The sequence below is a fragment of the Notechis scutatus genome, chromosome 16 (assembly GCF_049901735.1).
Source record: "Notechis scutatus isolate UNSWTSFEM ecotype Mainland chromosome 16, rNotScu1.2, whole genome shotgun sequence".
Taxonomy (NCBI): Eukaryota; Metazoa; Chordata; class Lepidosauria; order Squamata; family Elapidae; genus Notechis; species Notechis scutatus.
The window spans coordinates 6,617,517-6,645,464 of NC_142024.1; the positions used below are offsets into that span (position 1 = coordinate 6,617,517).

At 57.0% G+C, this 27,948-nt stretch overlaps 4 protein-coding genes across 8 annotated transcripts in view; all 4 read right to left on the reverse strand.

Annotated features, from left to right (window-relative positions):
• Positions 1 to 5,794, reverse strand: part of SPEN (spen family transcriptional repressor) — a 49,081-nt gene extending 43,287 nt beyond the window's left edge. For all 3 annotated transcript variants that reach the window (XM_087944754.1, XM_026684393.2, XM_026684392.2), the window contains exon 1: positions 5,215 to 5,794. In XM_087944754.1, the coding sequence (XP_087800880.1) occupies positions 5,215 to 5,477 (263 nt within the window). In that variant the 5' untranslated portion in view covers positions 5,478 to 5,794. The remainder of the gene's footprint in view (positions 1 to 5,214) is intronic.
• A 1,035-nt stretch (positions 5,795 to 6,829) lies between these two features.
• FBLIM1 (filamin binding LIM protein 1) lies at positions 6,830 to 12,690 on the reverse strand. 2 transcript variants are annotated; one of them, XM_087944835.1, is made up of 8 exons: positions 12,544 to 12,690; positions 10,658 to 10,832; positions 10,408 to 10,556; positions 9,859 to 9,943; positions 9,577 to 9,746; positions 9,155 to 9,333; positions 8,909 to 9,026; positions 6,830 to 8,594 (listed from the first exon to the last, which is right to left on the reverse strand). In XM_087944835.1, the coding sequence occupies exons 2-8, from the start codon at positions 10,824 to 10,826 to the stop codon at positions 8,466 to 8,468; spliced, it is 999 nt and encodes a 332-aa protein (XP_087800961.1). In that variant the 5' UTR covers positions 10,827 to 10,832; positions 12,544 to 12,690; the 3' UTR covers positions 6,830 to 8,465. The 2 variants fall into 2 exon arrangements, with proteins under 2 accessions (XP_087800961.1, XP_026540219.2); XM_026684434.2 differs by lacking the exon at positions 12,544 to 12,690 and adding an exon at positions 11,462 to 11,666.
• Positions 12,691 to 14,226: 1,536 nt separating this feature from the next.
• On the reverse strand, positions 14,227 to 22,326 carry TMEM82 (transmembrane protein 82). Of its 2 annotated transcripts, XM_026684432.2 has the most exons (7): positions 22,191 to 22,274; positions 19,498 to 19,610; positions 19,322 to 19,394; positions 18,552 to 18,726; positions 16,851 to 17,259; positions 16,461 to 16,648; positions 14,227 to 15,144 (listed from the first exon to the last, which is right to left on the reverse strand). In XM_026684432.2, the coding sequence occupies exons 2-7, from the start codon at positions 19,565 to 19,567 to the stop codon at positions 15,037 to 15,039; spliced, it is 1,023 nt and encodes a 340-aa protein (XP_026540217.2). In that variant the 5' UTR covers positions 19,568 to 19,610; positions 22,191 to 22,274; the 3' UTR covers positions 14,227 to 15,036. The 2 variants fall into 2 exon arrangements, with proteins under 2 accessions (XP_026540217.2, XP_087800891.1); XM_087944765.1 differs by lacking the exon at positions 19,498 to 19,610 and having other exon boundaries at positions 22,191 to 22,326.
• On the reverse strand, positions 20,741 to 27,681 carry SLC25A34 (solute carrier family 25 member 34). The gene is made up of 5 exons (XM_026684425.2): positions 26,478 to 27,681; positions 25,415 to 25,480; positions 24,196 to 24,348; positions 23,358 to 23,492; positions 20,741 to 23,248 (listed from the first exon to the last, which is right to left on the reverse strand). The coding sequence occupies exons 1-5, from the start codon at positions 26,883 to 26,885 to the stop codon at positions 23,069 to 23,071; spliced, it is 942 nt and encodes a 313-aa protein (XP_026540210.2). The 5' UTR covers positions 26,886 to 27,681; the 3' UTR covers positions 20,741 to 23,068.
• Between the last annotated feature and the right edge of the window lie 267 nt (positions 27,682 to 27,948).

Sequence of the window (27,948 nt, forward strand, 5' to 3'; positions counted from 1 at the left end):
GTGAATGTTCTTCCATGCAGGAAATCCACAATGTAAAGTCATGACTACTACCTTTGCCTTAGCGGGTGCAAATTCTACTACAGGACAGACCTCCAAAGTCCATGCTTTCTAAATGCCACATGACCCGAAAGGCTATTCACAGGAGATAAGCACCTGAGAATTTCTCAGGAAAGTCACTGGCCACAATTATGTAACATTTAAGCCAGAAATTATAAGATGAGGGAGCAAACTAAAGGCCCGGATTCACACAGCACAACAGACAAGCCAAGGAGGGACAGAGCAGCCAGAATTTAGCCACTGGTGATGGCTGAAGAAGTCAAATGCGAGGGATACTTGCTCCTTTGCAGCAAACTGAAAGAATGAGCTGGACCCCCAATAGGTTTCACTCAGTAAAACCTCAGAGAAGGGAGATCTGAGGCCTTCTAGTTGTCAAAAGAGCCGAGTGATTCTACTTGCAATAGGCTGGAGTTTCTGCAGCCGTGTTGTGACACTTTCAAGGAGAAACAAAGGAGTGGGTAAATCTTAAAAGAAAAGGCTGCAATAACATGACGAAGCAAGCTCTAATGTTAAGCCCAATTATTCTACCACATGGGGATTTTGGTTCATGCTGGGAAGGAAAGCCTACTTTCTCCGCAACCATCTTTCCCTTCTGCACTAAATCCTTCTCTTGTCATTTATGCAGCAGGGCCTGCACCCTTACATAGAATGAACGGCTCTGGGAAAGGAACACAGTACTTCTCTTAAGACAGCTAGGCATAAACCTCAGGCCCGTCCGACCACCACAACTTCAAGTGACCATGAAAAGACAGTCTGGTTATCAAAGAGAATGAGTAAATGGCTTTTGAACTGTGTACACCAGTGACTGGGAGAGACATTTGTGCCAGGAGTACACAGGTTGTATCAGCTCTGCCAGGTTCAGCTTGCCCTGGAAAAGGAAGAACAGATGCACCATGTAGCCATGAAATGGACCAGACTGGAAATAAAACAGGAAATTTACAAAAAGCCTTTTTTCCTAGGACTTGGAAGGCTATCAATTTTGTATTTAACTCTTATCACGTTAAGGCTCCCAAATAAGAACAACGATAAAGGACAAGGAAAACTGCCTTGGAAGCCCACCTTACTCTTGTAGTGCCTATTACTTTATTTCTTAAATGAAAAAAGGGAGAGTCAGAGAAAGAGATACCAACTTATTTGTTCTGCTTAAAACAGACTGCTGTTTTTCTCTAATTAATCAGGAGGGAACTGCTGGACATTTGGCATTTATGCAGAGGACAAACTTTGCTATATTTAGCCACCCTTTCTTACAAGCTGCTCTGTATCTCCTTCAAGAGTAGCACATGCGTTCAGTGTTTCAATTTTTACAGTAATTGAGACACAGGATTGTGTAATACTTTCACAACCAATCATTTTCTCAGATTTCTATCAAAAAGAAAGGACCATCTGAGAGGTTTTGGATTCCTGGAATGTTTTTCATAGAAACTCAGCCAAAAAAAGAAAAAAGCAAGCAGAAATGACCAATATGGATGGATTAAACGGGGTCTCTATTTTTAAATGTAGTGAATATGGATGGGGAAAAGTAAACATGCATCTAATGCACTGCATCATTTTTAAGAGCTTGAAAGAGAGGTTTTTATTTTAAGAGCTACATGTTAACTTCTCTTTCACCTTCATAAACATGACCCTTTGTCATTGGTTACTGGAAGTTTCTATGGGATGCAGGGCTATTTCCCACCCTAAACACTGTAAATTAATATGCACAAGCACAGTAGAAATCATATATTTACAAATTATTTTTCCTAACAAGTTTCCAAAACAGGGATAACCCAAATTATCACATCGGACTCTAAACAGCAGTTACTTATATGTTAAAGGTCATCTTAGAACTGTCCTTCACTGATCATTCCACTGATCGAAAGAGCCGTACAATTCAAGTGTTTGTGTAATTTCACATGACTCTTACTAATTCTCCTAAGTGCACCCTGCTTGGAACAACCAATTTTTTCACATACCAATATAAGCCATATTTTATTTATAATTTAAACATATATAAATATAGTTCTTCCAATTGATAGGACACATAACCAACATCACCCAGAATGACTGAAATTGACACAAAGGATAAATAGCGAGGTTGCCTCTATCTACATTCATAATCTTTAATATGTTAGAAGGCCATAGGTAGCTTTTAGATTGATTTTCTTATAAGGCTGTTCATGCTGCTTGCTCTTTGCAAATTCTTTGTCCTGTTCCCAGGCAGGGGGGGATGGGTGGGAATTTTCCCCCCAGAGACCAGTTAAAACTAAAAAGGGGACTTTTCTCTCCTTTGAGCTTCTCTTCTAGTAATTAAAATGCACAAGTTATAGACAACTGCAGGAGTCGTCTTCCAGTTGGTATATACACCCTGCAGCAATGCAATGCAATTGTTGTGCAACCTGTCCCCTCCTCCACGCAGGGTCTTACAAAGGAAGGGCTGCCCTATTGTACACAGGCAGCATTCATAGGCATCTCTTGACCACCAAAACACACAACTGAGTGAAAGCTCGAGGGCTGGTAACTCAAACGATGGGAAATATACCAAACACTGGCCAAATAAACTAGCTTTTTAAATCCAACCATGCTTGGGCTTATGTGAAAACTGGCACATTCTTGGGGGGTGGGGGGAGGGATAAGAAGCAGGACCTTCCGTCTTTTTGACTCATCTCTAAGCAACAGCACCATGGCAACTTTATCCAGCATTAGAAACCTTCTGTGGAAACAGGGTGGTAGGACAGGAGACAACATGCTGGAATGCCAATTTTAATTACCATTTAATTACCTCCAACAGTTGGGGCACAGGAAGCCCTTAGATTCATTCGCATAACAAACCAGCAGCCCCAAACCCAACCACACAACAATTCTCCTGGCTCTTGAGTGCCCAGGATCACCACTGGATCACCAGTGTTGCCCTTTCGCTAAAAGGAAAGTTGAGGCAACCCCTCCAGTTTTATATAGCACAACCACAATCTGCATGATACATTTTCCAGGACGGGAGCAAATTACATCTTTGCCCCTTATGCATACATGTGCTTCAGTTACAGCTGCTCTTTTCCAAGGAATCTTCTCCTTCTGCATATTCTGAGGAGAAGCTCTGCACTAAAGGTTGGCAGCTGTAAGCAGCAACCAGGGAGCCAGATGAAATCTCTCGTTACGCAGCTCTTCTGCTGCTGCTGCTTCACAAAGCCCCCCCTCCTACCTCCCCTATGTGCAGCTTGAGATCAGCTCAATTCCTTCCGACATAAACTGGGACCCGGCCGCCATTTTAGAAAGGCATTCATACAAGCCAGCACTGCGCTAAACCCTCCAAGAGGCATGTTGTTCTCTCCTCTCTAGCAAAGGGAGGATCAAGGAACAGTTTTCTTTTTTTAAAAAAAAGCTGGGCTGCCAAACGATGAATCAGGCTCTATGTTGCTAATCACAGCAAGTACTACGAGACATTCTGCGTGTGCGCCTGTGTGGTACATGCATGCATTCCTCAGACACCAAGTCAAACACACAAGCAACAACAACAAAAAAACACAAAGGAAAACCGCTAGGAAAGGACCACCTCAGCTCCCACGCAAGGCTTATTTTGCATATGGGAACTTTAAAACCATTTTCCTATCTACTAGATAATAAGACCAGAATAAAAATCCACTTCTGATTTTGTAACCTGCATGCCCTAACTCTGAATTATAGGGGGGGGAGGGGGAAGAATAATGGGAAGCATCAGTTCTAATGTAGCATTAAATGACATCTTTGGCACAAAATAAAAATGTATCCTGATCATCAACAAACAAGCCGCCATAAAGGGTAATTTCACTGTCTCTTTCCCCAGATTCACCAATCAAGCTTGTTCCCCCATGAGGTAACCATGCAAGTCTATTTTTCCCATGATGACTCATTAGGTACGCTCCATAATCTTCCTAAACAGTAGGAAGAAAATTACAAGAAAACTTGCAATCCTCTTAAGTCTTTCACTGAAAATAACTTCAACTGGCCCAGATAGGGGTCAAGAATGATGCACGTCAGTATTCCTTGACAATGCCATAATAGGCAAGACCAGAAATAATTATTTAAGACAGATGTTTCTGCAACTGTATCTAGAATGTGTCCATCACCACACAAAAGCCATCTCATGTAAGCACCATGCTAGTGCTATTCGGCTACATGCATTTTGTCCAAAATGTTTCTCACTGGGTGATTTTTAAAAGGCAAAACATGTTTACAGCCAGAAAATATATCACGAATGCAAATAAGCTACGGTTTAGTATTAGGCCATCCCGGAAATGTTCCACAGCAACAGAACAAAAGGAAGTTGGATTCAAAAATGATTTCAAGTGCTCTAGTCGCTTCAAAGTGGTGCCTAAATATCCATGTTCGTTATTTCTTTCATAATCCCTTAAGAATAAGAAAACAAAGAACCTCAAAATTGCAGAGCTCGATTGCCAGCTTGCGTGGGAAAAAAAAAAATTCAAGCAGTTAGTAGTCCGGGATCGAGAGTATGGAAAGAGGAAAAAAAAATAAAAATAAGAAATTTTGTCTAGCACAGCTTGGCGTAAAAGTGGTTTCCATCACAACAGGTTCTTTCAAAATTCCAGTTCACGACATGAAGGCCAGTGCAGCATCTCTCTCCCGTCCATCTGCAAAAGGTCTCTAGAGGTGAAGGCTGCACCCTGTGGAAGTTTTTTTGTCCACACTTCCCAAATGCTCAATGCAGAAAGAAGTCCAGCGGCCTTTCTGAAGAACAAAGCAGCAGCAAAACAAGCATTGTTGGGGCTTCTTCTCCAGAGGTGCAGTCGAAGTGGGGGGAGGGAGGGGGGGAGGCTGCAGAAGCCGCCAGATGGTCCTGATGACAGGTTGTCCAGACTGTCTCTTCTCCGGGCGGGCTCCCGAGAGGCCCTCTTAAAATCCTGGGCCTCGACCCCTTTCGCACACACAGCGGCCTCCTCCTCCTCCTCCTTTACCTGCCGCACCTCGGAATATCCCTTGGAGGGACGGCGTGGGCGCGGAGGGGCTGTCCGCCCTCCCGGAGGGTAAATCGCGGGTTCCCGCCGACCCGATGACGGACACCACCACCACCACCCCCTTTCCCCGGAGCAAAGGCCTCTGGGTCACCGGCCGCTTGGAAAGGCCTCCCCGGCTTGCTCCAATCCCCCCCACACCACTCTCCTTCCGCCCCCCGGCGGCCCCGCTCACCGCTTGAAGTGCTCGATGATCTTCTCCTCGCGGACGTTCTCCGGCAGGTTGCCCACCCAGAGGTGCCTGGTCTCCCGGACCATGATGCTGCCCCCGGGAGACGGGGGTCCTGGCGCCGCCCACCTGCCGCCGCCGCCGCCGCTTCGGCTCGGCTCAGCGCCGCGAGGGGAGCCGCCGCGCCTCCGCCGCCGCCGCGCCCGGCCCGCTCTTCCTCCACCACCGCCGCCGCCGCCTCCCTCCGCGGCGCCGGTGGGAGACACCATCCCACCGGGCCCCGCCGCCGCCGCCGCCGCCTTCTCCGCCGCCACTCCCGCGCCACTTGGCCCCTCGCCGCCGCCGCCGCCTCCTGCCGCCGCTCCGGATGCTGCTGCTGCTGCGGGCGGCGATGCCGGTGATATTGAGGGGGCCGCCGCCGGCGCCGCCGCCTTGACCACCGTCGTTGTCGTCGTCGTCGTCCTCGTCGTGCGCGCGTCCTGCTCGGCGGCGGCGCTGTCGCTGCTTCAGCCCAATTTCTCCTCAGCAGCCGCAGCAGCGCCGCGCGCGGCGTCGCTCTCTCGTTCGCTCGGCCACCCGCACGGCGCCTGCGCACTCGGCCGCCACCGTAGCCAATCCGTCGCCGAGCGCCCGCCTCGCGCCCCAGGGGCGCGCTGCCTATTGGGCGGAGGGAAGCGCGCGTCGGGCCGCGGGAAGAGGAGGGGGCAGCGAAAGGGAAGAGCGCGCGCAAGCGCTCTGGACACTTCTTTTTCTTCCAAGAGAACAGGACAGAAACTGCTCCAGAAGGCGGGGGGAGCCGTGAGAGAAACCTGTCCTCGATACGCCTCCCGGCGGCGAACGCGCACGCGCAGCACGCGTTCTCCGGCGGGTGCTTCCATCTGCGCGTGCGCGCTCTGTGGCATTCCCGCCGCCTCTCCTCAGGCGTCGAGGGGGAGGAGGGTTATTGGGTGTCATTCACAAGTTGTGCGCACTCACGTGTGCGGAGTCCGCGTCCTCCATTATTACCTCGAAACTCAGCTCCGGCCCTCTTTTAAGCCCTTCGCGGCCACCACCCGATCTCAGCCGACCCGGGCGCTCATGCTCCTCAGCCCACTCCCCGGTCCCCTGCTCTTCCCGAACTGCCTCCGCGACTCTCTCCCTCTTGGGACCGAGGACCTGACAGGCCCAGGGAAAGCCCGAGCGACCTTTCCCCGGAAGGAAGTGGAGCACGCAGGCCCGACTGAGAAGATCCGCCGAGCGGCCTTGGCTCCGGGAAGGCCGCCCCGCCCTCGTGCTCGGGGGACGGCGCCATTTTGTCGCTCCTGCCTGCTCGGGCGGCCATTTTGTGACACCGGGGCGCCGCGGCTGCCCTTCTACGCGCGCCCAGCAGGGGCGCTGTGCAACCCCCCCCCCCGTCCCGATCGGGAGCCCCGTTGAATCAAAAGGGGGGGTTGTCTGGGCCCGCCGCCCCTTCCTCCCCCCCCCGTCCAGCTGGCATCGCCCCCCCATGCAACCCCCTCCCCCAGCGAGCCCCGGGGATTGTGTGGAAGCGGGGAGGGGGGGGAGAAGCCCCCGAAAAAAGGGGCCGTTGTGTCCCGGAGTGAAGCTTCGGCGCTGGATGTCTTTTTTTTTTTTTTTAATAAAAGCTTTTTATTTATTTCGGATCGGTTATTATTGCACGCCTCCTCCCGGATTCCCACCGGCGGGGACAGGTCGAGCCAAGAGGCCACACGGCCGGCCTCTGAATCCGAGAGATCTTGCGAGGAATTCCGCGGTCCTGCTCGGAGAACGTCGGGATGTCCGGAAAACACGCGTGGGGCTAAATCCACCCCCAAAGAAGGGCACCACCAAGGCCGGCCCTCCGCTTCAGACACGTCCCGGTTGTCCTCAAAAGGCGATCAGGATTTGGTTGTGTTTTTCCTCCTTGAAAGAAGTGTTTTCGCTTCTCCTCCGAGAGCTGAGGAAGCTTCTGGGATGAGCAGCGAAACGTTTTCAAGGAGGGAGGGGGAAGAAAACAAAAACAAAACAACAACCCAGGAAAAGTCCTTTTGCAAAAGCACCTTTGGGACCAAATGGCTTTAAGCTACATTCCTGTGTCTGGCAGGGTTCCTGGTCTGGTTGTCAGGGCCTCCTCGGAGTGGTGCCCAGCCCGGCTGGGATGGGGAGAGGCTGCCTTGGCACCCGAGTACCAAGGAAGGGGGTAGGGGCTCCTAGGACTGGAGCATCTCCCCCTCCAGCTGTGGACAAAGGAAGCTGCCTTGCCTTGCGGTGGGGGGAGAAAGGGGGCAGCCAGCTAAAATGGGGAGTCAAGTTGGGGACCCCTCTTCCTCCTCCGTCGGCAGCCTTAACTCTTGGCCTGACTGGCCAGGACTGACCAAAGCAAAGGGAAAGGCCCAAGAGTCAAAAGAAAGAGCCCCCCACCATTGTCTGTGGGACTTTTCCCAGGACCCCCCTCCCTCCCTCCTCCAAGGGGGCAGAGCTCCTGAGGGCTCCCCTGTGTTTTAAGTCCTGTTTGCCAAAACAGCAGCAATGCCCATATCTTGCTTGGACTTTGGGGGGGGAGGTCCAGAGCTGGCCTGCCCCCTAGTGGAGGAGACCAGTACTAATGGGAACTGAAGTCCACTGAAAACCACCCAGAAAGAGCCTTTTTCCTGGTCTCCTTGGCTGCTGGGCTTGACTCAAAGGCGGGCTTCTTTGGGGGGCACGGAGAGCAGGATGAGGGGCTGCGGGCTCAAAGCCCTCTTGGCTCCCTCCCACCCAACCCCCCAGCAGCTGAACGGCCCACAACTACGCAGGTGCCACCTGGAAATGTGCAGCATTGGAGTTGGGTGGGCTCCCTCTCCAGATCTTCTCTGTTGCCTTAGGTCAGGTGGTCCTGGAAGCCTGGGCTGCCCCTTGCCCCCCCCTTCGTCGGAGACAGAGCTTGGGGGAAGCGGGGAGGGGACTTGCCGGCCAAACGCGGCTTCCCTCCTGAACTCGCTCTCTTCCCCTCTCCTTGCCTGGGAAAGCCGCTTTCCCGCAGGCCGAATCCCAGCGGCGCCTCCAGTGGCAAGAAGAGCCGAGTGCTCTCCCTAGCCGGACATAAGAAGGGGGGGTGGAAGGAGCAGGGCGTCTTTGGTCTGGTGTGGAAGAGTGGCAAAGCTCGTTCCAACAAGGAGGGGGTTGCTCTCAGTCTACTCCCCCCCACACCGTGGCAAAAAGGTTCACAGACACAAGGTGGCGGGAAGGGGCAGCTGGAACACCGGGACTAGCCTTCCTGGCCCCACTTCCGGGAGCGATCAGCATCTGTTGTCTCCTCCCGGCGGGGACTGGATCTGCCAGGCGTGGCAGGCTTGGCAAAGGAGGCGGCTGCCGAGAGGGTAACACCCGTCCTCCGTGGGCTCCAGGGAGAGCAAGACCTGGCACTTCTAGGGGCCAAAAGAAACGAGCGTCAGGAGCAGCGCTACCTCCTCCAGTCCCCCCCGCAGGGGATTGCTTTGAAACCCCCATCTCCACTGCGGGGTGAGGGTGGGGGGCAGGGGTCCCGGGAGGGGGAGCACACCTTCCCAGTCGCCGAAAACCCAGCTTGGAAGGTCTCCACAATTAGGAGCGGGAAGGGGGGGCGGTTCTCGAAGCAAGAGAACCGACCTAGCCTCCACGAGTCACGTGACCACGCTGGCTCCCTTGCTCGGGCCTCCTTCCAAGGAAGGCCTCTAAGACCCCCTCCTCAGCCCAGACCCACCTCACACCGATAGCAGTCCTCGTGGAAGCTCCTGCCCAGGCACTCGATCCTGTAGGCGTCCCTCCCGTCCTGCGGGATGATGGGCTCCTCGCAGACCCCGCAGATGGGAGCAAACCTCCTGGAAGGCAGGCAAGGCAGGTCGGTCACGCGGCAGCTCCCACTTTTAACTTCCACCCCCTGCCTTCTGTGCAAAGCAATCCCCCCTCCCCCCCCCAAAGGCGACCCCCAAAGGCGACGGTGCCGTACCGGTAAAAGTCCGGAAGGCAAAGCGCCCGCTGCTCGTCGTCCACAGCGAAGGCGTCGCTGCCAATCTGGCGGCTGCAGTCCACGCAGGTGAAGCATTCCGGGTGGTATCCCTTCCCCACTGCCCACACAATCTCGCTGAGGATGGAGGCTTGGCAGGCATCGCATTTCTCCAGGGTGGTCTGGGATGGCAAACGAGACCCAGGAAGGCGAGAGGTAGGCATGAGCTAAATCGGGGGTCTCAACCATGGCAACTTTAAGCCTGGAGGACTTCAACTCCCAGAATTCCTCAGCCAGCAAAGACCTGTGGACTTCAACTCCTAGAATTCCTCAGCCAGCTGGCTGGGGAATTCTGGGAGTTGAAGTCCACCAGGCTTAAAGTTGACTTTCTCCTCCTTTCTTCCTCCCGATTGCCCAGGCCTTACCTGATAGCAGGCTACGCACAGCGGCCGGCCTTCTTTTTGGTAGTAGCGCTCCCCTGCAAGGCTGCTGTGACACCCCCGGCAAGTGAAGCATCTGACGTGGTACTGCTTCCTCATGGCTTCCAGAGCGAGAGCACCGGGCGAAATGCCCTTATGGCAGAAAGCGCAGATACCTAGGAAAGGAAGCAGGCGGGCGGGCAGGGGGGGTCAGCTAAGGTCAAGCCGCCTCCCTGGAACCCCGAGCCCAGAGACCTCTCGGTGGGGACGGGGGGGCAGCTTCCTCACCTGGCGCTGCGGCCTCCTCCTCTTCCTCCTGTCCATCTGTCCAGCCGAGAGGCCAGGCCGGATGAGGCTCTCCCGCTTCAGGCGCCTGGAAAAGAGAAACGAGGAGGCCCGGGTTAAGCCAAGCGCTTCGGAAAGCGGTCAAAAGAGTAGGAGACGCAGCGAAGGATGGGGAGAGCTCTTTAATTAAAAGATTCCTTCCCCTTCTAGACTCAAGAAGTTTTTCTTGAGGGTTCTGTTTGCTTTTTCTGAAGTTGCACAGGGTGTGTGTGCGCGTGTGTGTAAGCTGAAACGCAGCCTTGAGCCTCTCTCAATCACCCCAAGGCCACTTCTTGTCATTTTAAAAAGCCAGGCCAGATGTCTTTGGACGGCGCGTGATTAAAGAGGAGGTTTCTGGTGAAGGCTCCAAGGTATCTGCCAGGTGGCCATTACGTTACATTAAAGAGTTTTACCTCTACAGCCAGGCCTGTGTTTTAATGCTGCTCCCACAGCCCAGCTGCCCGCTTCTCTTGCACTCCCGCTGAGGGGGGAAGGGCTTCGGAAGAGGTTTACCTGCAGGGAGGAGGGCAAGGCGGCGGCTCCCGTCGGCAGATCGGGGCCCAGGGTCTTCACCTGGAGGGGCGTGGGCTGCAGGGACCCCTGGACAGCCTCTACTGAGGGCTGAGGAGGGTCACCAGGAAGCGGCTGCAGGGCAGAAGGGTCTGCGGGGGAGAGAAGGAGCTTAGCGGGATCTGGGTTCTTCCCGCTTCTGCCCCCACCTCTGGGCGAGGGGAGCCCATCCAAAGGACGGCAGGGGCCTCACCTGCACCCGGAGCGCAGCCGGGCCCCCTCCCCTCTTTACGAGGGACCGGCTTCTCGGCGGGAAGGTACAGTGGGGCCTTGGCGGGACCAGCGCAGCCCCTCCGGGGCGGCGCCAGGATGATGAAGATGGAAGAGACCATGCGCTTCTTCTCCGTCTTGTCCGAGAGCATCCCTGCCTGAGAACAAGGGAAGAAGAGGCCACTTGGGGGGGGGGCTCTTCCCTCCAAGCCCCCCCCCCCAAAAAAAAATCCCAGCAGGGAAAGCCACAAAAGGGGTGGAGGGAAACATAAACGTTGCAAAAAAAAGCCCCCTCCCCCCCACAGCTGATTCCCAGGCCTCAACCCCCTCCCCTTTTTCCTTCTGTGTCCAAAGCTTTTTATTGGGGGGGCTGTCTCCTCCGAGAGAGAGGCTCCATGGGAGCAGGAAGATCCCTCGCGGAGAACAAGCGGCGCAAAGACACCCCCCAGCCCCACCTTGCACCCGCCCCTCTCCCCAAACGCCCCTTCCCGATCGGGGCCCCCTAGACGCCCCCCAAATGCGCTCCCCGCTCGGCTGCCGGGGAAAAGGCGAGGCGGGACTTTTCGGGGGGACCGCGCGGGGGTCCCCTTGCAAGAAGCGCTGCCCGGCCACTCCGCCCTTCTCCCGGGGAAGGGAAGTGGGGTAAAGGCTTCCCCCGGGAAAGGCTTTCCCGGAGCATCCCGTCCCCCGAAGCGAGGCCCGGGACGAGGGGAAGGAAGAGGTCCAGGCGCCCAGGCAAAGCAGCGGCGGCGGGTCGATCATCCCTGCCCACCGCCCTCCACCTCACCTGGAAACGGGCAGCCAAGGCGGGCAGGCTGCTTCTCCTCCCTCCGGCCGTCGCTCGCTCAGCACCTTCGCCTGCCTGCCTGCCGGGGGTCGAGCAGCCGCGCCCCGCCCCGCCGCCGCCGCCGTTGTGGCCGTAAAAGGCGAGAGGGGCGTCTGCCAAAAGCGGCGCTTTCCTGTACCTGCCCGGCCCTCCCGCGCCCCGTCTCGAACTCGCCGCGCCTTCCTTCCCTCTTCCCGTGGCTGGTGGGGCCGAGGCAGCCTATGCTTCCCACCCACCCCCCAAAAAAACACAGCTGGATCGTGGGACCCAGCATCCCCAGCCTTGGGCCGGAAGCAACCATTCCCATCTGGACTCATTCCCTGGCTCAGCTGGGGGATCGGATCCCCCTCCCCACCTTCCTTTGAGAGACAGGCGGGATGTCTTCCCTTGGCCGCAGCCTGGGAGACCCCCTCCAGCTTCCCAATAAAGAAGCCATTCAATCCGAGGAGCCCCCTCCCCTCCCTTAGGCCCCAGTCAGACAAACATCAAGGACACGTGAACCCCGCCAAGGACCCAAACTGGAGGAAATCAACTCAAGCCAAGCTCCTTCCTAATTTACGGGAGGGAAGGAAACCAGCAAGTTACTCTGACAGTCAAAAGCCCCCTCCCCCGGGGTGGGGGGTGGGCTTACTTTTGTCCCGGTTTTTTTGTATGGGTCTACAGTGGTCGGATTCCAACAATTTCACTACCGGTTCTGTGGGCGTGGCTTGGCTTGGTGGGCGTGGCAGGGAAGGATATTGCAAAATCCCCCTTGCCTCCCCACCCCCGCTAACCTGCTTTCCAGCTCCGTTCTCCCGGGCAGGGCAACCCAAGGAGACCCAGCCGATCAGCTGGGACTCAATGGGAGGCAGGGAATAGAGGGGGGTTGGCGGGAGGGGGGGGGGGCAGTCAGAGGTGGGATTGGCCGGTTCTCCAAACGACTCCAAACTTTCTGCTACTGGCCAGAACCGGCTGAAGACCCACCTCTGGGCTGACCCCTTGCAAAGAAGCTTGAGGATGGGGGGCGGGGGGGTGTTTAGTTGCTGCCCCTGCCAGCTGCTTACCTCTCTTCCGCGGGGAGCATTTCAGTCCCGCAAGCCGAGGCCCAGCAGAGTCAGCTCGTGCCCCACTGCTTTTGCCAGCTGGATCCCGCTTATGCCCAGGTGATGAGGGACATCCTGTATCAAGACAGTGTGGCCTCGATCCTCACCCGATCCTCACACTCTTCCTAGCGGCAGCCGCTTGGGAGGTTCTGAGTGACAGGAACCCAGTCGGCTCCCGCTGGCTTCTTGGGCCATGAAACGGAAGGCGGCTTTCTCAAGCCCCCCCATGCCCCCAATTCTATCTCTTAGCCCCCAGCTGGATGAGGTCTGACCTTGCAAACTGGCAAGAGCCCCCAAAATTGGCTCGAGGCTGCCACCTGCTGGACTCACAAGGAGCGGGAGATGCCTCTCCTCCCTGGTTAGGAGGATGGGCGTTGCAAGACAAGTCAGTCGGTCACACCCGCTGGGGTCAGAGGTTACCAATGAGGAAAGGAAACTGGGCCCCTCCACTTTGGGGGCCATGCCCCCTTTCCCCCCCAACCCCATCTTTGACAGGGACAGCCTCTGCCTTGAGGGGTGGGCATCTCCCTGCTCCCCTCCTCCTGGAAGAGCCGTCCAAGAGAAGCCAGATTGGGGGCAGGGGAGCCACGTGGAGGGGGGGGGGGGGAAGGCAGGACTTCTGGAAGGCAGCGGCTGTGAGAGCCCCTCGCCCATGAGTAAAAAAAAAATTGAATCCCGCCCCTGATTCAAACCTGTAAAGAAGCTGTAAAATGTCTGGAATGGAGGAAAAGAGCTTACAGATATGTAGAGTTGGAAGGGACCTTGTAGGTCATCTAGTCCAACACCCCCCCCCCCCGCCCAACCAGGAGACCCTACAGCATTTCTGACAAATGGCAGTCCAAGTTGTGTGTGTGTGTGTTGGGCCTGAAAAGGAGGGGGGGGGCTTTAAGGAAAGCATTGGAGAGACGGAAGGAGCGTGTGGAAGGAACAGGCGCACGCAGGGCAGAAACTTCTCCCGCTCTGACATCCAGGAAGAGCTGACCGCCCCATCATCTGGGAAAGCCCCCGTTGAGTGTGAGGGGGGATAGGGCTTCAGCCCACTGCCAGCCACCCGGGGAAACCACAAGGGCTTGGAGCGCAGGGAAAGATCGATAAATAAAAGCAAACGCCTTAACAGGGCTTCGGATAACCCCCACGTCCCCTGAAACCCGCGCCGTGGGCTGAAAAGAGCTGCAGGCCGTCTTCCTGTTGTAGGAAGTTAAAACCCACCCCTCTCCTGAGGTGACACTCCCAAATTAGTGAAAGGGGAGGGGAAACCCATGTTTTATTTTGTGTGTAAAAGCTTGTATAAATCTAGAATTTATGGAAAGAATATGCGATGGAATTGCAAACTTGACAGGTAAAAGAATTAAAAGTTAACGTATGAAGATATGGGAATTATTAGTGACTTAAATAAGAAAAGAGTATTATGGAAAAGGTCATGTTTAAAAGAAAGGATAATGTTTGAGAAATATTTGAAATAAATTGAAATGAACCGAGAAGATATTTAGAATGAAAGTAATATTAGTGAACAGGATTAATTTTGTTCCTTTTCTGATTCAAACGTCGGAGAATTAAGTTAAAAACGGATAAGATAGGAAGTTCCACGTAGAAAATGAATAGATAATTATTGTCATATTTGCATGTAAAAGTAGTGATCTGGAATTATGTTGTACACCGAAATGAGTTTTTTTTTATTTCTCTTTGTTTTGGAAAAATTGAATAAAACTTGTTTTTTTAAAAAAAAAATCAAAGGGACCGGTTTGGACAAAACTCAGTAGCACTTTTTTCATGCGGCTATGGATAAAAAATAGGATCGCCCAACGTCCAATGACCCCAAGAAGGATAGGCTCCAAGAAGAAGGACCGCTGACTGAAATAACTTCGCCTTCATTTGATTTCTCCCACTGGGGAAAACCTTAGCCAGGAGAAGAGAGAGCGAAACAGGCAAGCCGGGAGCCAGGGATGAAGGCCCACCTGCCAGTTCCTGGGTGTGTGGAGGATTGAGGGTGGGACTGGACGTGATGCTGGAATCTAAGCCCAAAAGGCACAACTGCCTCCCAAAGTAAGTGGCAGCTTTCCTTCTGTGGGGGGCACTAGGCCCACCTGACCCTCAAAATCTCTCGGGGAGGAACAGGGGTCAACCCAGGCTCAGCTCCCTTTAACTGGGAGCCCTGGCACCCCGAACCGGGGTGACTCCTACCCTCTCGGCCTTCCCCAGGGTAATGGCAGCCAGGTCTCCGGCGCCTCCCCTTAGCCCAAATGGACTCCCCCTGGCCACCCACCGATTGAAGCCTCTCCCAGTCTGACCCGTTTTGGCCTCTCTGCTGTCCCCAGGAAGGCAGACCGGAGATGGAATTGCGGTGCCACGGCGCCCCACAAATCGTTTTGACACCAAAGCCGGAGAGCCCAGAAGGGAGATGGTCCTGTGGCCTGCCTGGCCACTAAAGGTCTCTAGGCTGGAGGCTCCTCGTTTTCAGGACGTGGCCTCGGTCGCTGCTGCCGGAGATCTGGAGGGGGGATGCTCTTGGCGCTGGCCGCGAGGTGGACCGGACTTCGACGCAGAGAGCGAGAGGCTCTCGTCCTGAAATGGGAAGCAAAATGCAAAATGCACGGAGGGGCCGGCTTCCCCCCCACAGCGCCCGGGATTCGTAGCGCAGGGAGGGCCCTTGCTCTGACGTCCTGTCAGTCAGGACCTCCGGATGTTGGGGAGGGAGAGAAACCGCCTTGCTGAGCTGGTGAGCACAGCGGTGGCCTGATCGCACCCTGAGCCCCGTTCAAAGGGAACTTCCCCAGAGGCCGGCAGAGATGCAGTGGAGAGGCTGGGCTGCTCCCGCTTGCAGTCCGGCACCCTCCTCCTCCTCCTCCTCCTCCTCCCCTTTTTCCTCTTATTCCTCCCCTCCTCCTTCTCTTCGTCCTCTTCTTTCTCCCCCCTCCTGATATTCCTCCTCTTCCTCCCCATCCTCTTCTTTTCTCTTCCTCAACTTCCCCCTTCCCTCCTCTTTTTCTTTCTCCTTTCTCCTCCTTTCTCTTCTTCCTCCTCCTCTTCCTCTTCTTCCACCTCTTCTTCCTTCTTCCTCAACCTCCCCTTCCCTCCTCTTCCTCCTCCTCCTCTTTCTCCTCTTCTTCCTCTTCCTCTTTCTCCCCTCCTTATTCCTCCCCCTCTTCCTTCTCCTTCTCTTCTTCCTCCTCTCTTCTTCCCCCTCCTCTTCTTCCCCTTCTTCCTCAACCTCCTCCCCCTCTTCTTTCTCCTCTTCTTCTTCTTCCTCCTCCTCCTTCTCTTCTTCCTCAACCTCCCCCTTCCTCCTCTTCCTCTTCCTCCTTTCTCCCCCTCTTCCTCTTCTTCCTTCTCTTCTTCCTCCTCCTCCTCCTCCTTCTCTCTTCCTCCTCCTCTTCTTCAACCTCCTCCCCCTCTTCTTTCTCCTTCTCTCTTCCTCTTCCTCCTCCTCCTTCTCTTCTTCCTCCTCTTCCCCTTCCTTCTCTTCTTCCTTTTCCTCCTCCTCCTTCTCTTCTTCCTCTTCTTCCTCCCTCCTCCTTCTCTTCATCCTCTTCTTTCTCCCCTCCCTCCTGATATTCCTCCTCTTCCTCCCCTCCTCTTCTTTTCTCTTCCTCAACTTCCCCTTCCCCCTCTTTTTCTTTTCCTTTCTCCTCTTTTCTCTTCTTCTTCCTCCTCTTCCTCTTCTTCCACCTCCTCTTCCTTCTCTTCTTCCTCAACCCCCTTCCCTCCTCTTCCTCCTCCTCCTCTTTCTCCCCTCCCCTCTTCCTCTTCTTCTTTCTCCCCTCCCCTCCTTCTCTTCTTCCTCCTCCTCTTCCTCAACCTCCTCCCCCTCTTCTTCCTCCTCCTCCTTCTCTTCTTCCTCCTCTTCCCTTCCTTCTCTTCTTCCTCCTCTTCCTCCTCACCTGCTTCCTGCAAACCTCCAGCATGGACCTGCTCCGCATCAGGCACCAGACCTCCCCCACCAGAGAGATGAGGACGTTCACGATGTCCCTCCACTGGCCCACCGTCATCAACAAGACCAGGAGGCCGCCCATCCTGACAAAGGCGGTCTGGAAAGCCATCTGCTGGTTGGGGTTGTGGTCCTGCTCCTCTGTCGGCCGAGCGGGCGGAAGGAAGCGGGTCAGCCGGAGGAGCCGGGCAGCGCCTCCGCCTTCCACCTGAGGGAGACTGGCCACTGCTCAGGAAGGACCCCTCCCCCCCCCCAACACTCCAGGGAGGGGAAGGCCAAGCAAGACCGGGGTCTGCAGGCAGCCGTGCTTCCTGCAGCATTCGGGACACCGGGCGCCACTCACCCTGCATGTAGATGATCAGAAGCGTGTAGCAGATGGTCAGCGGCGTCCAGAACCGGATGGCCTCGGTGGTGGAGAGGAAGTCCCGGTTGATCAGAGCCACGGCCGCCAAGTTGGCCACCCCGAAGGTCACCTGGAGGGCGCGGCAGAGCAGCCGGGGGATGCCATGCCACGTGGTGAGGAGGAAGAGGCAGCCCCCGCAGTAGCGCTCCTTGCAGTGCAGCTCGTACAGCGTGGAGACGTGCCAGGCCAGGCGCCAGACGTAGTGAGTCAGGAGGGTGGCCAGCCCCACGGCCAGGAGGAGGTTCCAGGTGCGGTGAGGGGCTCCTTCCTGCAGGTAGCCGAGGCTGCAGGAGACGCCGCAGCCCAGCGAGTATTGGCAGAGCAGGTAGAGCTGGCTGCTCAGGGCCCCCTTTGAAACAAGCCTCTTTGTTACACAGACGGCTGCTTAGCCACCCACCGGACAAGAATTCTGGGCACCACAACACAATAAAACAGCAATAGCCTTTAGACTTATACGCCGCTTCACAATTCTACCCAACCCTACTCTAAGCGGTTTACACAGTCAGCCTCTTGCCCCCAACAATCTGGGTCCTCATTTGACCCACCCCGGAAGGATGGAAGGCTGAGTCTACCTTGAGCAGGTCAGGATCGAACTGATGGCATTGGGCAGAGCCGATCTGCAATACTGTATTCTAACCACTGAACCCCCATGGTTCTTATGTAGCAATGGCACTAGCACAGACTTATACACCGCTTCACAGTGCTTATACAGCCCTCTCTAAGCGGTTTACAGAGTCAGCCTCTTGCCCCCAAACAATCTGGGTCCTCATTTTACCCACCCTGCAAGGATGGAAGGCTGAGTTGACCTTGAGGTGGTCAGGATCGAACTGCTGGCATTGGGCAGAGTTAGCCTGACATACCACATTCTAACCACCGGGACGGAAGGAAGCAATAGCTGTTAGACTTATATACCGCTTTATTGTGCTTCCCAGCCCTCTCTTAAGTGGTTCACAGAGTCAGCCACTTGCCCCCAACAATCTGGGTCCTCATTTGACCCACCTCGGAAGGACAGAAGGCTGAGTTTGACCTTGAGCCTGATGGGATTCGATCTGCCAAATTACAGGCAGCCGGCAGTCGGCAGAACTGCAGTACTGCCCTCTAACCACTGCGCCACCACAGTAAAAAGACCACTTCAAACGATGCAGGGCCAGTGCTGAGGCCCTGATACAACTTGCGTCTGTCCAGCCATCCCCCTTCCGTAAGCTCCATCTGCATCCAGGCCCGACCGCAGGAAGACTTTGGGGCCCACTCCATGGAGAGAAACACAAGGGCACCATGGGGTTTGTGGTTGGTGAAGCCTCAGGTTGTCCCCCCTGCCCCATTCAAATGGTGAATGGGGGGGAAGAAAGCAAGGAAGCCACTGGCCACCTCCTGGCCGAGGCTGAGGTGGGGGCAGAGGCCTTAGCAGGAATAGAATAGAATAACAAGAGTTGGGTGGGGCCTTGGAGGTCATTTAGTCCAACCCCCTGCTTAGGCAGGAATTCGGTGCCTATCAAGTGGCCCTTAAGCCGTAGGCATTGCACAACTTTTTCTCCGGCCACATTCTGACCTGTGTCGGGGGGCTTCTCCCCACTTCTCCCTGCCCCTCCCATCCCGCCCCCCCAGCCCCAATGCCGAAGCAGGAAGGAAGATGGGGGCAACCTTGTTGAGGGAAAGGATGGCGGACACTGCCCGGAGGGAGAACTCCAAGACGATCAGAGCGGCTACCCGGTGCCCCACCACGGTGAAGATGGCCGTCAGCACCACGAGATGGAGCCGGTCCAGGAAGGGCCGCTGCTGCCGGAGCTCCTCCTTCTCCTTCAGCCTGTCGGGGTCACTGGAGAGGATGACGGGGAGGGGGAGGGGAAGTCAGGTGGATCTACGGGCGGCCAGGTGAGCGCCCACCCCTGTACGGACTCGGGCAAGGGTCAGCCGTCAGCCATGGGAGGTGCCCAGGGGGGGCGGAGGGCCAGGGGTTCGCTAAGGTTCTGCGCAGTTCGGAGAACCCCAAATCCCACTCCTGGCTGGCCCTGCCAACCCCGCCACGCCCCTCCCAAGAGCATCCACGTGGCCAGTTTTGGATGCAGGTAAGGCGCCCTGCACGTGGAGGCTCAGGGAGGGTGAAGAACGCGCCTCCCGGAAGTTCGGGAAGGCCGGAAACGGGCCTGTTTCCAGCTTCCAGAGAGCCTCAGGAGCCTGGGGAGGCTGTTTTCGCCTTCCCGGAGGCTCAAGGAAAGCCTCAGGAGTCCGGGAAGGGTGAAAGCACACGACTCAGCATGGTGCAGGAAGTGGACTAGGCCACACCCACCATGGCCACGCCCACCCAGCCACCAGGCTAACGTGTTCGAAGCCCAAACCTGCGGAGGGCTGAAGTGGGACTTCCTTCCTCCCCACCCCCCCCACCCCAGGGACCTCCCAAGCGGGCCACTCACTTCAAGCACTGGATGTAGAGGTAAATCCTCATCAGGCTGCCCAGGATGCAGACGGCACAGGCCCCCACCAGCCCTGCAAGGGAAGCAGAGGTCAGCCAGAAGGTAGGGAGGGGGCTGTGGGGAGAGGGAGGGAAGGTGTAGAGGTGTGTGTGTGTGTGGGGGGTACGAGAGCTCACCCTGTAGGAGGGAGTCCACAAGGCTGGAGGTCCATGCCAGCGGGAGGAAGCCCTGCACCCAGGAGAGCATTGTGGCCTGCGCTGCGCCCAGGTTCGTCTCAGTGGCCTCCCGACTCTCGGCACAGGAAGGACCTTGAGCCCAGAGTGAACAAATAAACGGGGGGAGGACGGGGGAAGGAACGGCCGTGGGCAGGCTGGCTCAGCCTTTTGCGCCTTGGGGAAGGAGGCCCTCTGCCGCTTCCTTCGCTCAGGGCCCATCCAAGGCTCCGCAGGCTGGGGGTGATGGAGCCACAGGCCACGGGAGCTTTGTTCAAAATCCTTCCCGCCCGTGGCAGGAGCTGTGGACGGCCACGAGGGGAAGCAGGAAGGGCTTCCTGCACGGGTGGGGACGGGGAGGAAGAGTTTCCCAGCTCAAGAGGGAAAGCTGTGGGGCCAAAAGAGCAGCACCCCCCTTTTTTGCAGCTGTTTCGGGCAGAGCAACCACTGAATCGGACGCACTAAGCAGGCAATCAAACATGTGTGTGTGTGTGTGTGTGTGTGTGTCTGTGTTCCTTCCCGGTGCTCTGAAGACAACAAAAGCACTTGCACCCTCGGTCCGAAGGTCCACAGCCGCCTTCTGTCCCAGTATTTGTGAAACGCCCCTTAAAGAGACGCCTTGGACAGGGAGCGCCATCGCTTCAGACTTTTCCAGAAGAGATTGGGCTGCCATTTTGTCAGAAATGGTGTCGGGGTCTCCCGCTTGGGCGGGGGGTCGGACTAGATGACCTGCAAGGTCCCTTCCAACTCTGGTTTATCTGTTATAAGGAAGTGCTGTTCCGTTTGGCTTCCCTCCCCTGGAGGACCGGAGAGACAGCCGGCGCTAGCCACAGGCCAGGCCTCCTGCCAGGGGGTGGGGGGAGGAAGACACTAGGGTCCAATGGAGCCACTGCCCGTTTGCAGGCTCTTCCTTTCCCTGGGCAAACTCCCAAGCTCATCCTTCCTCCGTGCCCTCCCCCACCCATCCATCCATAGGAGCCGTCCCTCCGGCCAGGATCAGCCCCGAATGGGAGGCTGACTCTGCCCCGCCGAGTGGCTGGTCCAGCGAAGCGGGGAAGCTCACCCGCTGCCTCTGAGGGTCCTCCGGACCCATTTCTCCCCCCTTCGGCCGCTTGTGCTGGCCCCCTTTTTGTGTGTGTGTGTGGGGGGTTTCTGAGCGAGGAGCCAGAGTGGCTGGCAGTGCGGAGTCCACACAAGGGCTGCTCTCTCGTTTGTGGAAATGGAGCCTTTATTAGATATTAATTTTTTACAGAAACAGAAACGTGGGATGCGCCTGTAGCCCGTTCTTGGACCTGGTCCTGCTGCAGCGCCAGGCCAGGTGGGGTGAGGGTGGGGTGAGGTGGGGGTCACAGAGGAGGTCCAGGACCATCCAGTTCGGGACGGCAATAATTCTCAGCCCCCACCTTCCTGCACCTCTGAACTTTGGGCCCTTGGACCCGGCACCTCGTCCGTTTCCCAGCGGCTTAAAACCAAACCTGGCTCCTTTTGCCAACTCAACTTTGCCCGGCCAACAAGACAATGGAAGAAGATGCTTCCAGGGAGCGACCCATAAATCTGGGGGGTGGGGGTGGAAGAGAAGCCCCCCCCCCGTTTTCCTTTCCGTGGGTGGCACCATTTTGGCCACTGTGGCTTCCCTGCCCTTGCTGGAGACGGCCGTGTTGGGACCGGCACCTGGGCACGACTAACCCCAGTGATGGTTGCAACCAATCCCACCTGTGCTCCAAGCTCACCCCTTCTCCTGGATCCCAAAAGTCAGAAGGGGCAATGGGGCCACTCCCAAGCTCTGGGCCTGCCTCCCTCCTAGGAGTTTTGGTCACCACACTATAAACAAAGAGGTTGAGACTCTGGAAACAGTGCAGAGAAGAGCATCCAGGATGATGAGGGAACTGGAGGCTAAAATATATGATGAACAGTTGCAGGAACTGGGCCTGGCTGGTCTAGGGAAGAGAAGGACCAGGGGAGACAGGAGAGCAGCCTTCCAGTATTTGAAGGGAGAGGTGGAGAACAAAAAAGAGAAAGTGGGAGAGAAAGAAAAAGAGAAAGTGGGAGGGGAGAGAAAGGAAAAAGAGGGAGAGCGGAAAAAGTGAGAAAGAACAGAAAGGGAGAGAGGAGAGGAGAAAAAGAAAGGAAGGAGAAAAAGAAAGAAAGGGAGAGAAAGAGAGAGCAAGTGAAAGTGACTGGAGGCTAAAACCTACGATGATGAACGGTTGCAGGAACTGGGCCTGGCTGGTCTAGGGAAGAGAAGGACCAGGGGGGACAGGAGAGCAGCCTTCCAATATTTGAGGGGCTGCCCCAGAAAGGAGGAAGGGGGTCAAGCTGTTTTCTAAAGCACCTTTGAAGGCCAGACAAGGAATAATAATGGATGGAAACTGAACAAGGAGAGATTTAATCTGGAAATAAAGAGAAATTTTCTGACAGGGAGAGCAATCAACCCAAGGAACAGAAGTTGCATTCAGAACTTGTAGAAGCTTCATCACTGGAGGCTTTCAAGAAGAGACTGGACTGCCATTTGTCAGAAATGGTGTAGGGTCTCCTGCTTGGGCAGGGGGTTGGACTAGATGGCCTACAAGGTCCCTTCCAAGTCTGATTATCTCTTATAGTGCCCCCCTCTGCCACTCCAGCAAAGGAGAATTCAGTGTTCCCAAAGCAGGACTTACTTTTTCTTCTCCTCTCTCAGAATCCTCTCTTTCTCTCTCTTTTCCTCCTCTTCCTTTCCTGCTTCACCCGATCTCCCTCTTCTGTGCGGAAAACCAGCGGCTTCGGCCCCGAGGGAAGAAGGACCAGATGGTTTGCCACCTCTTCTTTCTGGCCCCTGCCTTTCTGACTCTGGCCCTGGAGTGTGAGTCAAGTGTGTGTGTGTGTGTGTGTGTGTGTGTGTAGGGGGGGGGAACTCCGGGGGGACGACGAGGCAGGAGTCAAATCCAGTCTGTCTGCTTGGAACTGTCCTTTCTCAGGTGGGTGAATTATTTGGGACCGACCCCACCACACAAACACACACACAAAAAAGGGGGGCCCGTGGTTGAAACTTCCACTTTGCTTGAAGGTTGCAACTGGCTCTGCCGGCGTCCTTCGTTGTCCGGCTGCCCTTCACTGCTCCGTATCTGGACACACACACCCCCGCAGCTGCTCGTCAGAAGGTCACAAAACGGGACAGTGAAGGAGGTAGAACCGAGGAAGCTTCTTGGATGAGAAGTGAAACGTTTTCAAAGGGAGGGGAAAACAAAGAACACACACACACACACACACACACACACACACAAAAGGAAGTCCAGTTGCCTTTTGGGATAATCATAACCCGGATGATTGGAGAAATCTTTGCAGAGGTTTGTCTGGAGTGGCCGGAGGTCTTCTACTCGAACGGGGGTGGGTGTTGGACTAGATGACCTCCGAGGTCCCTTCCCAACTTTGTTTGGCTGTATTTGGACGAAACTCCTGCTGCTCCTGCTGGGGGGGAAAGGAGTCGCTCGCTCCTCCGGCCGTCCTGCTCTCTCAGGGGCCGCTGGAGGCTCCTGAACGGCTTGGCGGGGTGGGGGGGTCACCTGGTGGCCTGCCACCAGGCGGTGAACCTCCTCAGCTCGTCCCAGAAAAGGAGGCTGAGGACAGTGTGTGGCCCCAGGCGGAGGTAAGCGGGGCCGAAGCCCTTGTACAGGGCCAGGACGCCTTCCTTCCCCGAGACCCGCACGACGCAGTCGAAGAAGCCGCGGTAATGCTTGCCCTGCATGGGAGGAGGAGGAAGAGGACAGTTGACGGGGTAACCTCCCCCCACAACCGCCCCACGCCCCCAGCCCAAAAACGGGGCATCGAGCCCCTCCGTTGAAGCTCACCGTGCCCGTTTCGTCCACCGGCTGGTTGTAGAGCCGCGTGCTCACCACGTCAAAGGGAGTCATGGCCACGGTCACGGCCACGCTGCTGACCATGCCCCCGGCAAGGGCCACCATCCAGCTGCCTTCCTTGAACCACTGGGAACCCGAAAGGCAGAGAAGAAGCGTTTGGGGGCGAGGGCAAAAAAATAATAATAATATCCAGGGTCCGCAGGCCACCACGGACGGCAGGAGCGGGCCTGGGGAAGCCGGGTGGCTGGGAAAGGCCGAAGGGGCTCCCAAAGCTTCTGGCCTGGGCCGAAGTTGCTGGGGGTGTAAAGTTGTTGGGTGGGGGCACAAGGGGCTCCCCAAAGCTTCTGGCTTGGACAAGCAGAGCCTCTGCTGCTGGCATACACAGATCTGAGCAATAGTGGGATTCAAATGTTTTTTTTTACTACTGGTTCTGTGGGGGTGGCGTGGCTTGGTGGGAATGGCAGGGGAAGGATACTGGAAAACCCCCATTCCCTCCCCACCCCACTAACCTGCTTTCCAGCTCCGTTCTCCTGGGCAGGGCAACCCAAGGAGACCCAGCCCATCAGCTGGGACTCGATGGGAGGCAGAGAAGAGAGATGGGGTTGGCGGGGCCAGTCAGAGGCGGGATTGGCCGGTTCTCCAAATGACTCAAAATTTCCGCTACCGGTTCTCCAGAACTGGTCAGAACCGGCTGAAGACCCACCTCTGGATCTGAGCATGTGGGGTGGCCAACTCTTGGTCCAGCATCCGATTTGCCCGTGGGAGCCTTCCTTTCAGGGGACACACACGCACACACACGCACACACACACACACACAGGGCCTGCTCACCTGCTGCCTTGCCACCCACTCCCTGGCCGAGGCGAAGGTGGCCAGCTGCACCGAGGAGCCCACTGTGACGCGAGGCACCGCTCCACTCACGCCGCGCCACAGCCCCAGCAGGCCCTGCCGCTTATAGATGGCCTCAAAGGCCCCGGAGATGCTCTGCAAAGCGGCAGGAGAAGACAAGCCACTCAGCCCGGCGCCCCACATCCTCGGGCCGGGGCCAGGGAGGGAGGGCAGGTCTCCCTGAAACAGGAGGAACTTAGCCTGCAGGATCCTCCTCTCCACCGCAGGGCCAACTCTTGACCCCGGAAAGGAAAATGACGTCGCACTGATCCCGGCCCTGTTCAGCAGGGGCCACGCAAAGGAGTCGGCTGGGCAAAAAAAATCCCAGCTGCGTCCTGGACAGACAAAAGGGTGACAGGAGCGGACTCTCTGCCGAGGCCTGGGGTGGCAAACCTGTGGCATGGGCACCAGAGGTGGCACACAGAGCCTTCTCTGGGGCCCATGAACCGTCACCCAAGCTCAGCTCTGCATGGGCGTGCTTGCCTCCTGCCGGCCAGCTGGTCTTTGGGGGCCTCTGCTAAGCATGCAGGAAGGGGGGCAGACTCAGGGACGTGCGCACGTGTGTGGGGAAGCACATGTATCTGGGGTGGGTGGGTGCATGCACACTGCATTTTGGGGATGTGTGCGCACACACTTTGGGCACAAATATTAGCCAGCACTGGCCTAGGATGCTTAGTTGGGTGTGCACGTGTGTGTCTGCTGTGAGGTGGGCTGTTTGGGGGGGCTTTGCCGGCAGCTGACGCCTCAGCTACGAGAAACTTCCATCCCGGCATCGGCCCAGCTGCAGGGACGGCTGGGCTGAGCGCCTTTCAGGCAGGCCGGCTAGCCATCCTGGGCCACTGCAGCTGGAGAGTGGGAGATTTTTGCCAAGCCAGCGCGTTGAGCTTCCCTCTCAGGTTGGGAACGGACAGCCGATGCCGCCGCCGTGGTTTGCCCTGGGGACCGGCCGGCCTCCCTCTCCCTCTTCCTTGGCGGTGCCTGAGGTCACAAGGCCTCCCTCGGCCTCACCCTGCCGGGAAGGAGGCTCCCGCCAAGGCCTGGAGCTGATCAGGCCCGGCAGGAGCGCCGTGACCCCTGAAACGTGCCGAGGCTTTCTGCCAAGGTGGGCCAAAGGCAGCTCTGGGCAGAGTCCTGGACCAAGGAAGGCGAGACCCCCTCGGACCTTGTGGTTGTGCTGGTGTCCCACTGCCATGGCCGAGGCCGTTTGGGCTTGGAGGTGCGTCTTGACCTGCAAGAGGAAAGGAAACGGGGTGAGGCCAGGACCGCAGAGGGTGTGTATGTGTGTGTGTGTGAACCAACTCTCTCTTGCTGACTTGCACCCGGTCCTTTCAGGGGTCCAGGGGCCTCTTCCCCCCTCGGCCTGGACTAACCCTTCTGAGGACACTTAGGGGATGTATTGGCATTACCGAGCTCAAAGAAGCCGTCCCACCTGGGCTCCGAAGGCACCTCCTTTCTCAGCCGTCTTCCAGGAGGCGCTGCTGCCTAATCAACAGGACCCCACTCTCACAGAGAGCTCCCACTTAGGGCAAAAGCCGGCTTTTTGCAAAAAAAAGGAGGGATGGGCACCATGCAGGGGGCATTTGGAGATTAAAAATTCCTTGGGCATCTCCCTCAGGCTGCAAATGCCCAGGCAACAGGCCTGCATGCTTTCTCAAAAGCTTTTCCCCTCCCTGTCGAGGGGCCAAAGGATGCACCACTCCAGCTAGGCTGCGCAGGCAACACGGGTGGGAGAGGACGCCGGTGCCCAATGCAGTGGTGGATTAAGGCTCACTGGTGCCCTAAGCACTGACAAATCTGGGTGCCTGACCCCTCCTTTGGACATGCAAAGATAGATATAGATATATATATATTTACAAATCTTCATTGGTGTTTTTCTTCCTTTCTCAACTTTTGGGCCTGGTGCCTTAAGCACGTGCTTCGCCTGCTTAAGGCTTAATACACCCCTGTGCCCACAGAAGCACCCTGGGGAGAGGGGAACTGCCTTAAGGCCACCCCCAAAGAGGCACCCCCAGCCTCACCAGAGCTCGTAGCAGGGGCAGCCCTGGCTGTCCTCTTTGGAGATGACCGGGGGTGCAGCCACGGCTGGCATATCCCACGCTCAGGAAGCACACAGGAGATGCTGCCCCCTCCCTAACCTCCAGGCCTGACCTGCAAAACAACGCCCTAAAAAAGCCAAGGCTCTGCCCAGTAATAGGCACCACCACCACCACCAAGAAGAGGCTTACCAAGTAGGCTGGGCTGGCGACGAAGGCCCCCAGGGCCCCAGCCACAGCTCCGGCCGCCATGGTCCCTCCCGGCTGCTGGGTCAGGCCGAGGTCCTCAGCGTGGGAGTAGAAGCCGAACCGCGTGCCGTTCATCAGCCCCTGGTACAGCAGCCCGGCCGCCAGCCCTTTCTGCAGGCCCCAGAGTCCGTCGGCCCGTCGGACGGCCACCATGGCCTGCAGCACCCCTCGGTAGTGGCGAGGGTACGAGCCTCGGGCACGGAGCTCCCCCTGTAGCTGCAGCCGCGTCTTCACCACCTCCAGCGGGTTGGTGAACACGCAGGCCATGCAGCAGGCCGCGGCACCCAGGACAAAATCCACCGGGGGGGAGAGGGAAGGCGCTGCCGTGCGTCGGCGGGGGGAGGGCTCCATGGGGCGGCTGCCACCGTCCCAGGCGGAAAGACGGGACCCGGGGCCTCCCCACCCAAGCAGGAGCCTTGAGGAGGCAGCCCCGACCGGAGGAGAGCGGGCCTCTTTCTCCCCGCAGGGCCCGGGCGGCTGGCATCGATGCCCGCAACAGCCAGCCCAAGCTGCGTTGAGCCCTGCCCAGCCTTGGCAGCCCTGGCTCTCTGCTCCAGCCCGAGCTGCGCCTCCCTCTGGGCGAAACCAGATCAGAGAGGGGCCTTTATTTGCTGCTCCATCAGTGGGCCAGGCAGGGGAGGGAGACAGGTGGCTGCATGTAGGAGAAAGGTCGCCGGCGGCTGGGTCCACCCACTGGGGCAAGGGCCACCCTTCCACGCAGCGCCCTCCTCCTCCTCCTCCTCCTCCTCCTCCCTCCGGCTCTGGCTCCCAAACCTGCTGGCCCCACCCCCTCCTGGCCCAAGGAAGAGGCTGTTCCTGGAAGCAGCCCCACCTCCGCCCCCACTTCCCTTCCCTGATGAGTGACAGGATGGCTCTCCTGACATCCTGTCGGGCAGGACTCTCAAAAACACACCGTCCTCGGGCAGGAGGAGGGGTCTCTGCTGCCAAGCACTGACCCCCGCGGGGGCAGGAAGGGGGAGACCAAGATAATCCTGGGGGGGGCGGTGGGGGGAGAAACAAGGGCTTGGCTTGGACAGGCAGGGCCTCCCCTGCTTGGCAGGCGGATCTGAGCACACGGGGCGGCCAACTCTCACCAAGCCGCAGTTCCAGGGTGCAAAAAGTACAGCCGGAGTTCTGGGTCTGCGGCCCCCAGCAGGGAGGACACCCCAGGGGGAAGGGCAAGGCTACGGAGGGGAATCACGGAAGGTGGAGGGGAGGCAGCCCCTTTCCCAAGCCCGTGAGAGCCACAGGAGGCTTCCCCTCCCCCCACCGCCTTGCGTTTGTGGGCCACTGGGCCTCACCCCACGGAAGATCAACTTAAGAGGGACCTTGTGGAAATAGTTTCCTCTGCGGCTGGCACGGCGCAAGAGGATCCGCCAGCCTCATTAACCCGAAGATAGCAATAGCGCTTAGA

Coding starts and splice junctions, on each gene's coding strand:
- FBLIM1 (XM_087944835.1), bottom strand. CDS start 10,826: ATGCTCTCGGACAAGACGGAGAAGAAGCGCATGGTCTCTTCCATCTTC. Junction 9,944..10,407: donor CCTTGCCCTCCTCCCTGCAG/GTAAACCTCTTC, acceptor TCTCTTTTCCAG/GCGCCTGAAGCGGGAGAGCC. Junction 8,595..8,908: donor AGGACTGCTATCGGTGTGAG/GTGGGTCTGGGC, acceptor TTTGGCCCCTAG/AAGTGCCAGGTCTTGCTCTC.
- TMEM82 (XM_026684432.2), bottom strand. CDS start 19,567: ATGCTCTCCTGGGTGCAGGGCTTCCTCCCGCTGGCATGGACCTCCAGC. Junction 19,395..19,497: donor TGTGGACTCCCTCCTACAGG/GTGAGCTCTCGT, acceptor CTTCCCTTGCAG/GGCTGGTGGGGGCCTGTGCC. Junction 16,649..16,850: donor TCTGATCATCTACATGCAGG/GTGAGTGGCGCC, acceptor CTCGGCCGACAG/AGGAGCAGGACCACAACCCC.
- SLC25A34 (XM_026684425.2), bottom strand. CDS start 26,885: ATGGAGCCCTCCCCCCGCCGACGCACGGCAGCGCCTTCCCTCTCCCCC. Junction 25,481..26,477: donor TCGCCAGCCCAGCCTACTTG/GTAAGCCTCTTC, acceptor TTCCTCTTGCAG/GTCAAGACGCACCTCCAAGC. Junction 23,249..23,357: donor CGGTGGACGAAACGGGCACG/GTGAGCTTCAAC, acceptor CCTCCCATGCAG/GGCAAGCATTACCGCGGCTT.